General features: G+C 38.8%; 1 protein-coding gene across 2 annotated transcripts in view; it reads right to left on the bottom strand.

Moving 5' to 3' along the window:
- Positions 1-1,397: 1,397 nt before the first annotated feature.
- LOC116994264 (testis development related protein) overlaps positions 1,398-12,160 on the bottom strand; it is a 24,055-nt gene continuing 13,292 nt past the window's right edge. For both annotated transcript variants that reach the window (XM_033055821.1, XM_033055822.1), the window contains 2 exons: positions 4,707-4,810; positions 1,398-2,452 (listed from right to left, as the gene is read on the bottom strand). In XM_033055821.1, the coding sequence (XP_032911712.1) occupies positions 2,107-2,452; positions 4,707-4,810 (450 nt within the window). In that variant the 3' untranslated portion in view covers positions 1,398-2,106. The remainder of the gene's footprint in view (positions 2,453-4,706; positions 4,811-12,160) is intronic.

Raw genomic sequence — 12,160 nt, 5'->3', positions numbered from 1 at the left:
TGAGCAAAATATTGAGCAAAATATTAAGGGCTGCTAACAGATCTTCTTCTGTTCTTTCAGATTAGCATCAACAAGCAAATTAAATACTAGCTCATGCCTTAGAAGGTACTCCATAAACTATAAAATGCAGCATACTTTACCCAAGAATACTAATCCTTTCTGTAATTAACCTCAGCACACATATTTGCCCAAGGCAAAAACAGAGTTTACTAACAGACTGAACAATGCAATATAAATGCTAACCTTTTCTCCCCATTAATACTTTTTAATATCTAATGCAAATTTTACAAGTATATTCACCATTTGCAAGATTCTGGTTTGTAGCACAAAACATCACTGTTCTTTTTTGTAAACTTAAGAACAATGTCTTTTAGCATCCTATCAATATCAGGGAAAAAACCCCAACCAACTAAAACCATTTTGCTACAGTTTCCCTCCAGGCACATCTCAGCAGGAATCTCCAAAAAATAGCTATGCAGGAACTCCAAGCCAGAAAACTATACATGAATTGGATGAGAGAAGAAAGAGAGAGCTAAGGGAGGAGAGTAACGGGGCAGTAACAGAAACAAGCTTAGAAAAAATTGCATGCATCCCTTTTCATCAGCAGAAGCTTCTTGCAAAAACATGTTTACAAGACATCTGTTATATAAAGGTCTACACTTTCTTGTAAAAATGCCGATTTTCATGCTAGCTTCATCTTCCAACTGCATTGGCCATGTTGCTAGACAGTCAAAGTTCTGTTCCACCAGTCTAACAATCAGGAGAGAAAAGGCCTACGAAACTTTTGGTTTGATTTTTATTCATGAATGTTAAAGTAGTCCTTGTGTGGGTCATATAAACAAAACAGAAACTAACTTTGGATCTGACATCAGCTGCACCACTAGTGAGAGACAATATGCTAAAAAGAGGCACTTTTATTAGTCATATATACATTTCAAATCTCAAGTTTAACATTTCACCTTCTTTTACCAAAAAAAATCAAAGCATCAGTAGCTCATAGGATGGAACTTTTCAACAAAAATGCTTCAGAAGTTGTGTGCATGCACATACTTGCAATGGCTCAGTTACTCAGCTACCCTGAAAATGCCAGAATATAACTCGATCATTGCTTATGCCAGGGGAAGGAAGGAAAAACACAGTCAAAACCAAAAAAGTTGTTCAAAGGATCAACTACTGAAAAAAAATGAAAACCTATGCCCTTCCATAAAAAGCAACTTATTCCAATATCCAGATTCAATATTCCTCCAGAATATCAAGATCATTTTACACTTTACTCAATGCTGTTTTCCAAATTTTCAATGATTTCTATTTTTGGCATAACATGTCTCTTAAAAACTGAAAAGCTTAGCTTTGTCAAAAAAGTTCAATATAAAAAAAACCCAAAACAACCAAATAAAACCAAAATAAAACAAAAGACAAAAAAAAAAAAAAAAACCCCACAGGAGAAAAAATATCCAAAACACAAAAAGACTCCAGCTCTGGAAGCCCCATTTGACCTGACTGTTGGTGACAATCCTGTAATGGAAGGAATTACATCAGAATAGTATTTCCCCATGTCACACAGAGTACAGCACAATGTGACAACAAGCATCTTGTATGCACAAGCTGAAGCATATGCTGGGCTGAAGATTTGGAAAACAATACCAAGTACAAGCACTCTCCCTGCAAGCAGCAGACTGGTATGCTTAGTTAAAAAGGGGCAGCATCAATATGAAACTTTGAATGGCCCTCAAATACCAGAAAACAAGCAGGACCTCAAGCTAGGGGAAGTTCCTTCATAAGGCAGTCAAATTTACAACCAGTGTATACATTCACTAAGGAATTACATTTTTTTTGGTAAAACCAACTATCTGACATACTGCAGTCTGAATGTGAAATATAGGCACAAAATAGATTCTCTACTTTTTTTTCAGTGTGGAAAACATAGCTATTAACAATGCAATAAGAAAATTTACTATCAGGTGAGCAAAAATTTGTAACAATCTCAATTAAAACAAAGTACTGTATAAAGGTGCAATATTGAGCAGATTTGATTTTGGTTTAAACATGTGAGTAAATCATGGAACTGTTCTCTTCTTACGTATGAAGTATTTCACATTACCAGTATCATTCTAGTTCTTCCCAGTTGTCAGTAAGGTTACCTTTGCTTTGACGTCTAATACTAACCAGCTTTCCAGCTGATTTGATACTCCACCTGGAACTGTTTCCTGAGCTGGCCAGGTTTGTATATTTTGTGGAGCCTTTGGTTTCATCTTCCCAGCCTGACCAGGCTGTATAGTCACTTAAAGGAGCTGCTGCATCACTGGTAGAGTCAGCAGTGGTAATCTGTGGTGGTTCCCATCCCTCAATCTCATCTGGTTTCCTAGATGGAACATTCTGCTTTATCACCAAACTGTCCCAAAAGCCTGGCTTCTTTTCAGACTTCATCTCTTCCTTTAATTTTAGGTTTGTTCTAGAAAACAACAATGATGTAGTGATTAATTCCTTCATTTAACAATGTATGTAGTAGTTATTAATAAACACTCAATAAAAATCTCAAATTATGTTTTACAGTAAAGAGTACTAATCATTGTCAGCCTGAGGCAGCACATCCATTGCTGTCAGCTTCAGGAAAAACACCCTCACATAAATCTAAACACAGCAGAATCTTGCAGTGATAAATCAGAAGAGGATTGAGTATGGTCATTTTCTATTATAAGAGAATTGACACAGCACCATCCCCACCCCATTCCTGCAGGATGAATTCCACAGAGCAGCCTTTGGAAATGTATGAAGTATTTTAGGATGCATTTGAACAATTTATGACTTCAACCAAGAAAAACAAACAAACAAAAACAAATTAAAAAAACTAACGAGGGGTATGATAGTAGAAGGAATATGAAAATGTTCTGCCACCAGATTAACAATCACTATGTTACTCAGTTTCATATACCTGTTACCACCTTGCCAGTTAAACCTTATACCCTAAAATAGTTGATGTACACAGTATTAGCACTTTAAACAGACCAGGCTTTTTATTAATATTTTCATAAAGATCCACACAATAAAGTGAAAACAGCTCTTTTGTATTTCTGGTATGAACTCTTAAAATGCCCCTCTCAAACCCAAAAAATAACTGTAACTTCTCTCTCAGACATTTGAAAGGCTACTCATATTATTATTTTTCTTATCCCATTAACAACATTAAACCTGAATAATTCTGCAGCATGACATATTTAAATTACAGAATTCAAACATTTATGCATAACTTTACATGCAGGATTATGCACATAATCAAATAATGGGCCACAAGGAAAGGTTGAGCACCAGGGGTGAAAGACACAACCTTTAGGGATTAATGAGCTAAAAACAAATTGAAAACATTATGTGTAGTAGCATATCAATTCCTTAGCAACAACTAAACTCACCATTGAATCTCTTTAACACATTTGTATTAAAAAAAGCTTTGTTCCGTTAATGAAAGCTTAGCTCTGTCATATTTAAATAGAAGAACTCAACTAATACTCTTAAAAATCACTTTTCCTTTACTGGATTTTGAATTTATGATTCCTCAGAATTTTCATCTTCCTAAAACCAGCCACAGACTCTAAACACTTTTCCTGTATTTCGTAAACAGCACACTTAAAACTTGTATGTGTCTTTAAAAGCAAGGTAAAAAATGTGGTCTATAGTTCAAGAAAAGTATCCCAAACTTTAAAAACTATCCCAAACTTTAAAAACAGGCAGTTCTCATAGTAATACCAAAAAAGGTTTCTAAATAGGTGGTAACTCTGTGACCATACTTCTGCTCTCTTTGCTGTATTACTTAATTCTTATATTCAGCATCAATTGCAAAGCATTATTACAGGAGCCTAGCATCTTAATTACACCCATAAAATTGCAAAGGGATAGTAGCTGGGAACTTTTGAGAAGTTTTATAAAACAGGCTCCAATGGAAATAAAATACATGGATTTATATTCTAAATTGTTTATTTATATACATACACCCCCTACATGCATATATATACACTTGCACTATGACACACATTTATGTCAAAGCAAACTGGAGACAAAGCCTGCTACAGCAAGTCTTATCACAGCTAGTATTTGTCAGGAACAGATCTGCTGCTATGTGGTATATTTGGTTTGCAAACAAGGTAGTGAGGTAGCACATGTAGGGAAAGCCTACAGACACTTGTAACAGGAAGATGGTCTGTCCTGGAAGCACGTTCTGTCCAGGGAGCTGCTCTCATCATACCACCACACACCTCTGCCAAAAGGGAACACTTGCAGATCCTAGAACAGCTAGTCCACTTAACCTTCCTAGGTACAATGAGACTTCAAAAGAGAGAGTAAGGCATGTAAAAAAGGGCATTTGAAAACTCAACCATAATTAATGTGAAAGTGTGAGAATGACCCTTTTACTCACAAACCTTTACTACTTTTCTACAGCAAAAAAATGACTATACAGCTAAATTCCTTTTTCTTCCTGGAAAACCTAAAAATGTTAAAAACATCATCTGTCCTTTCCTAATACAGCAGGGCTCATTCACTGCAATCTTAATGTATATATAGCTTTGCCCATAAACCTTTGTGTGTCAATCTGACTTCCATCAGTTGGACACTGCTGTTTCTCACCATCCAGCTCCTATCCATTACTCTGCACACCTATTTTCTGTTCCAGCGAGTGTATTTTAATAGCAGATAGACCCAATGGTTTTACTCACCCTTTGGATTTTGGAGACTTGCATCCTGCTAGCAATTGCTGCTCATCATCTTTATTGAACATGGATGTCACTTCCTTCCAACCCCGGAAACTTGCACCTTGAACCTGCACAGAGAAGTAAATGCCCATCACTGTGAGTGGCAGACTTACAAGCACAGAGTGGGAGGTGGGACTGCCACTGCTGGCACTGGGGCTGACTGGCTGCAATTGCTGTCTCCTGCATGTGGAGCTGCTGGCAGTGAGTGACTGCACACTGACTGCAGCAAGGGCTCTTCCTCGCTGAGCAAACAACGCAAATCCTTGGTGGTTTTGGGTTGTCATTGAATACAGCTGGGCTCCATTTTCACGCATCACAGTAAGAAGGGAATCCAGGCCTTTTTAAGAACCTTTGCTACCACAGGAAAAACCACAGGCTGCACTTAAAAACTCTTTTTCCCTTTAAACTGGATGATGCAATTCATAGATAAGCTGTCTTCTTTCAAAAATGATGTTCCATCAAGTCATTTCCACCTAATGAATTTGCTGATTATAAAAAAATAGAACCATCTTGTTACTACTTTTCAGATAGCAATTTAAAACACAAACAGGCTTAACTGAAATTATATGCACCTTTAAAGAACAAAATTTATGAAATGCTTGGAGAGAAGCATTTATAAAAACACATTCAATGTAAGAAAAAAGGATATACCTGTACATACATATTCTTTAATCTAGAAGATCATACATACTTTGCCAATGCAATCCCAACATTTGTTGCACTGTCTGGATACCCAAGCAATCCTCCAAACAACAAAAAAAGGTACTTATATCTAGCCAGAAGCTTTCCATACTTTTTAACTTTAGATTTTTTTAAAATTCCAATTCACAGATATCTTCAAGAACAATAATGAAAAAAATTTTATTCATTGACAAGTAGCTAGAATGTGCAAGTCTTCAGATAAACCTTTACAAGCTCTGCACTCTTTCTACGTGTAAGTCACTATCTATGTACACATTGTACCATTCCTTCCATACTTTATGTCCATGGCATTTGGTAGGTACACAAAAGACTAATAACCAGATTGCAACCAATTTATTCTTCTCTCAACTAGTCCTTCGGAGAAATATACACTAAACATTTAACATATAAATATATAACTCATTGTACAAAGCCTACTACATATTAAACAGACTAGGCTGAAAAATCAGGAAGTGCAAGAGTAAAACCAGAACCTCTGCCTACCATGCCTAAGCCTCCTTCTCTACACCTGCCTGCACTGGAACTGATCTCCTGAAACATCTTTTCACTCCAGCGACCAGGAGTAAACAGATCTCCTTGATTGTCTTCTCAGTGCTAGCACACTCCAGAATTTAAACCTTAGCGAAGGACGAGGTCAAATACATACACACATACAAATTAAGAAGGTTTTTTGTAACTACTGAACTGTTTTAAAGACAACAATCTTCTTTTTTTACTACTGTGATCATGCAGCTGACACATAGTAAAAAAATTCCTCAGAACAGCCTGCTGCATTTCCAGGTTTCTTTTCAGAGTTTTTTAAAGACTTTTAACCAACTGCCAAGCGCAACTGGAACAGCTATAACTGTATTGGCTGATAGGTACAGCTCCGGAAGGAGATCTTTGAGTTACCATTTCCTGGAACCATCATTTGACATGCAGCAGCTGTATAGCCAAAAAGTGCTGGGAACCACCACAAGAAGAATTAGACAAATTCAGACAAGAGATCCACAAATGAATACCTCCTATTTAAAGGGGTGCACCCTCTAATAACTCAAAACAATGATTCTTGATGTTAGGGCAAGAGGCCCTAGACATCAACCATATTCTCCCTGAACACCATCGCCTGTTGCCACAGTCACAGATTGCCAGAATCCGAATCAGCTAGGAATCACTTACAATCTTACAGAGCACCTGGAGAAAGACCCATATCCCAGTACAATTAGCTTCCTCGCAATTGATGGCAAAGGAACGTCAGTAAGTAAAGATGACACTTCAGTAAGCTGACTCCTCAGCACACTGGAGACTTGTTTATGTAAAACTATTAAAGTTATGCAAAGTATGAAAACACAGTACTGATATGGTCAAAGCATCAAGCCATCAGCAGAAGCTCTGTATTTCATTTTTATGATGTAATTCTCTACACAGAAGTACTACTCCTAAAATTTTCTAGGTTTAAAAATGTAACTGACCTGATTATATTCTCAAATCTTTAAACTACTTTTCCCTGTGTCATTGGAAAAAGAAATAATTCAACATCCAGAATTCACAGAATGAGACAGCCTATACAGCCGGAAATGACCTCTGGAGACATCTAGTCCAACCCCACCGCTCAAAGCAGGGTCACCCTCAGCAGATTGCTAAGCATCACGGACAGCCATGGACAGTTTTGAGTATGTCCACAGCTGGAGAATCCACAACCTCTACAGAAACCTGTTCCAGGGCTTGACCACCCTCACAGGGAAACTCATTTTTCTTATTTTTAAATTCTATTTCTTCTATATCAGTTTGTGCCCCTTGCTTTTTGCCCATTCACTGAGCACCCTGTCAAGAGTCAGGCTCCTTCTTCACACTCTTTCTGCTGCTGGTGTACAAGCAGAAACCTTTCTTGTTGCTCACCAGATTTCACTCAAGGTGGGTTTAATCCTTCCTAATCCCATCCCTGCATACTCAAAGAATGTATCTATACTCCCCCTCAGGTCACTCCTGCTTCCACCTCTGCTATGCCTTCCTTTAATGCTTGAGATTTTTCAGGAATATCACGTTCATGCCTCCTGCCACCTTCGGTTCTTCCTCTGCCTGATGGGTTGGGCTTGAGCTTGGAGTAGGTGATCTTTGAAAATCACAGCAGACTGATAGAACCAGTGTACACTCAAAACTAGGTTAAAAAAAATTCAATGAAATGCTCATGGGGCAGCTAAAAAAAAGAGACCACTATTAAGGAAGAGAGCACTATTACTGACTACAAATGAAACATCAGATGTTAGAGTTAGAGAACCACACTGGATGCTGCAGTCTACTATTTTTCAAAAATATCAGTGAGAAACCAAGCAGAAACTTCTCAAGATGCCATTTCAAGTATTCTCTGAAGTAGAAATACAGACTGCTCTCATAGCAGTTTGACTATGACAGCAAAGAGTACACCTATCAGAACAGTAATTAATAAACTTTTTTCTGTATCTTTCACTTTAGGTTGTGAAACCTGTGCAGCAATGCCCTGTGTAATCTGCTAAAAGAATCAGTAAAAAGTGAAATTAAACATACATATTAATCCATAAACTGGCAAACTACTGAAAAGCCATCATGGTCTGTTCCAACTGGTATCTTAAGAGCTCAAGCCCAGAGCACAGATTCTTTTCCTTTAGCTCCCTCAAGCTTATGAAGTTGGGTTTTTTTCCACCATGAGAAAGCTGCCATTTAATTAGTGTATCTTCTGAAACTGGGAGAACAAGCAGTCCCTCCCAGAACATCATGCAAAGGATGTGGTGTGTATCCCGGTCAAGCTGTCTGCCATTTCTCCTGCTCGCTCCTCTCCCCGCTGCTTTGCCAGCACTTCAGTATCGGTGCCCATCTGTCAGACAGATCCCCAGAGAGAGGGGATCACAAGGTGGCAGCTCTGGTTTATCAGATCCTGCTGCTGAAAAGGGTCAGCCCAGACCACTGCCTACTCACTGATACTGCCTTCCTTATGCTATGGTTTGGTACCTCTCTGATGCTGGGGAAAACTGGTTCAACTACTTAAGCTGGCAGAAATCTAACTCTCTCATTTTTTGCATTCTTTTAGGTTAGTGCTAAGAATCAATTAATTAAAGATAAAGCACAAGGAATTTAGGGACAACAGCACCTTTTCTGTAGTAGCAACTACTATAACATCCGAAGCACCCTCAGAAAATTGCTTTCTTCTATAATCAGAGCTTTGTACATGCAATATGGCTCCCCCTAAACCCCTAAGTTTCACTCTAATCTCAACATTTATAGTAAGACTTCAGCTGTTATCTGCCAATTTAAGTGAATTAACTGTATTCAAATTGTACATGTGGACTGCAATTTTTCTTTCTTTAAATAAAACACAAATTTCTACTGATAATTAACTTTATAAAATTCCCAGAATGGGTCAGGACCCCTTAAATTGGAAGTCTCCCACAAAAATGATAGGTATTATTACCAGAAACTACTTTAAGGACACCATTTTTCACTACATCAACGAACTCTAATGTTTACATGACTCCTATCTTCCCAAAATAGGTAAACAGGCAAAAGCTAATAAATGAACAAGCAAAGAGTCTATAGGGAAACAGTAAAGCATCACTATGAAGACTTTTCAGTTAATTTTACTGTCAAAGGTAAATAGTTGATAATTAGAGCTGTGCTAGAGGGCAAGAAGGTTCATTAACTATTAGAGTAAAAGGCAACAAAGCAGGAATACTAACAGTTGGGTATAAACTAAAGTAGTTCAGTTCTAAAAGCAAATTTCAGAAGTTTATCGCACTCAAAAGAAGTATGCAGATACAGATTAATATATTCTAAAATGGAATATGGTATAAATTTAACAGAAAACAGCTGAACTTGTGCATCAGATGGATGTAGTTAATACAGATTAACATCTTATAATGGGAGAGATAAAAAAGCACAGAATTCAATCAAGTCGAAGAATAATTACAAGATTTGGGTCACAGAGTTTGAGGTACAAGACAAGCAGTTTACAAAGCAAGAGATTCAAGTATGTTTGAGCTTTACCCTGACTGCATTAGGAGTGGGTACTGGTATTTCAGTATATTCCTGTTAGACTCTTCTACTTCCCAATTGCCAGGCCAGCAGGGCTCTGGAGCACAGAAATCACTCTCTGCAGGCTAGAACAAGCCACATGACAGAGTCTTAGCAAGCAAAATGAGCAATTACAGGGCATTCTTGCTGTACACCTGCAGTGAGAACCAGCACTTTCAACACCATTGTGCAGTTAAGCAGCTAATCCCTAAAAAGTCACTGCTCAGCATGTATGAAATTAGATTTCCATAAATTTATGTTTGGACCATGTTTCAGCAGACCTTCACAAGTATTTTCACAGAGGATTGACAACTGGTGAATCAAAGCTCTCCAGCTAAGTAGAGGCACTTCACAAAACACTTGCAGAAATTTTTTATAAATATAAACAAAAAGAACGGATTTTCCTCTTGATGTTAACTGAGAAGAAATAATTGTTTTTCCACAGTTTCCCTCACTCCTCCCCTAAAAAAATGAAGCTGGAATAAAAAGCTAGAGATAGAATTTTCTGTGTAAGTACCTTATAATTCAATCAAGTTACAACTAGGTGTTTAACAGTTAAAAAAACACCAATCAGCTTTAATTAAAGAAGCATTCTTCCCACACAACAGGAAACCTCTTCAAAACAAGCAAGAAAACAGGTAACTGAAATTCAAAAACTAACTCCCTCCAAATTTGTCTTACAGACATTAAAGCATCGGTGGTGCTGGGTATTTTCTCAAGTCAGCTAGTGTGATGTGCAGACCAATGGTTCTTGTTGTGCACCAACACCCTCGAATCCTTCTCAGCAGGGCTGTTCTCAATCCTTCTCCACCCGTCCTGTACCTGCTTGGGACTGCACAACACAGCTGAAGGAGCTAGCACTTGGCCTTGCTGAGTTTCATGAGGTTCACACAGCCCCACCTCTGTCCTGTCAGCTTGCAGAGGTGCACTCAATCCCCCTGTCCATGTCCCCAGCAGTGATGGTAAACAGGTCTGGTCCCAACGCGTATCTCTCAGCCACCTGTCACCAGCCTCCTCTCAGACATCAATGCACTGATCCTCATTCTTTGCATGTGACCATACAGCCAATTTCTTATCTACTGAATGATCCATCTGTCAAATCCATGTCTCTCCAGTTTAAAGAACACAGATATCCTGCAAATTCTTCACACAAGTCCACATAAATGACATTAGTGGCTCTTCCCTCATTTACCAATGCTGCAACACTGTTAAATTTGTCAGGCATATTTGCCCTTAGTGAAGCCATGTTGGCTGCCACCAATTCCCTCCTTTTTCATTAGCCTTAGTAGAGTTTCCAAGAGGATTGGCTTCATGACACTGCCTAGCACAGCAATGAGACTGACCGGTCTGCAGTTCCCTGTTCTCCTCCTGTTCTTTATCTTTCTTTTTGAAAATGCGGGTCATGTTTTCCATTTTCCTGTCAGTCAGAACTCCACCAGATTGCCATAATTTCTCAAGTATGCTGAATAGTGTCTTAGCCACTTCTTCCACCAGCTCCCTCAGGACCTACAGATGTATCTCATCAGGTTCCATGGATTTGTGTGTATTAAGGTTCTTGATCTACTTTGTTTCTCAAAACTTCATCCCTTTCCAAAATCTGGCCTAAAAACAACTGCAGATGATGTGCTTTTAATTCGAAGCTGAACATGGCAGTGAGACTCCCAAAGACTGGGGCCAAAATCATAGAAATCCTTTAGGCTGGAAAAGACTTCTGAGATGATCAAGTCCAACCTGTGACTGAACACCAGGAGCTTAACCAGACCATGACACTGAGTGCCACATTCAGCTGTTCCTTGAACACCTCCAAAAATGGTGACTCAACACTTCTCTGGCCAGCCCATTCCAACGCTTAACCACATGTTTAGTGAAGAAATTCCTCTTGATCTCCCCTGGTGCAGTTTGAGACCATTTCCTCTTGTCCTGTTGCTGGCTACAACTGGGTGAAGAGGCTACAACCTCCCTTCAAGTAGTTGTAAAGGTCTCCCCTGAGCCTCCTTTTCTCCAAGTTAAACAACCCCAGCTCCCTCAGTCACTCCTTATAAGACTTACTCTCTAATTCACATGTCCAGGCAGAGTGTGAACACAAGATCCAGATTTCTGCATCTTTTAGAGCACCACTGCAGCTATTAATGGCTCCTCACTTTGAGATGTCACGAGGTGGCTTTTTAAACATCTGTACCTGCCTTCCAAGAGAACTGTGATGAGGGAACTAGAAAAGTTCAGCACTGCAACCAGCCTGCCCTCAGTGCTCAGTAGGCAGCTTCCTGCAAGAGTAGGATCTAAGACCACTTTCCAAGCTCCACCTGCAGCCTTTAGGACTAGTTCCCATTTTTAGACCTCCAAACCCAGGTCAAAGGCTTTCCTCTGGAAATGGGCATCAACACTGCATTAAAAGTCAGTCTTTAAAGACCATGAAGGCTGTCTCCCCAAGGGGTACACACACTATTCATCCACTACCTACTTCTTTAAGAACTTTGTTACTCTTCACCATATTGTTTCAACATGGACACTGTTTTATTCACAGCATGTGTGTACTGGAAAGGCCACACATGCAATTCATCAGCCTTTTATTAACATATTAAAATTTTAGAACTTCTGGAATATCACTGTACCGACAGCTTCTAAGACAAAAAACAACCAAATAAAATGAAGAATTGCTTCTAGAAAGAGAAGGTGGGAAGGATAAGGTGCTT

Source organism: Catharus ustulatus, chromosome 3 (genome assembly GCF_009819885.2).
Source record: "Catharus ustulatus isolate bCatUst1 chromosome 3, bCatUst1.pri.v2, whole genome shotgun sequence".
In the NCBI taxonomy this organism is placed as follows: Eukaryota; Metazoa; Chordata; class Aves; order Passeriformes; family Turdidae; genus Catharus; species Catharus ustulatus.
Note: the sequence above shows the minus strand (reverse complement) of the source record. Positions and strands in the feature narration are given on the sequence as shown.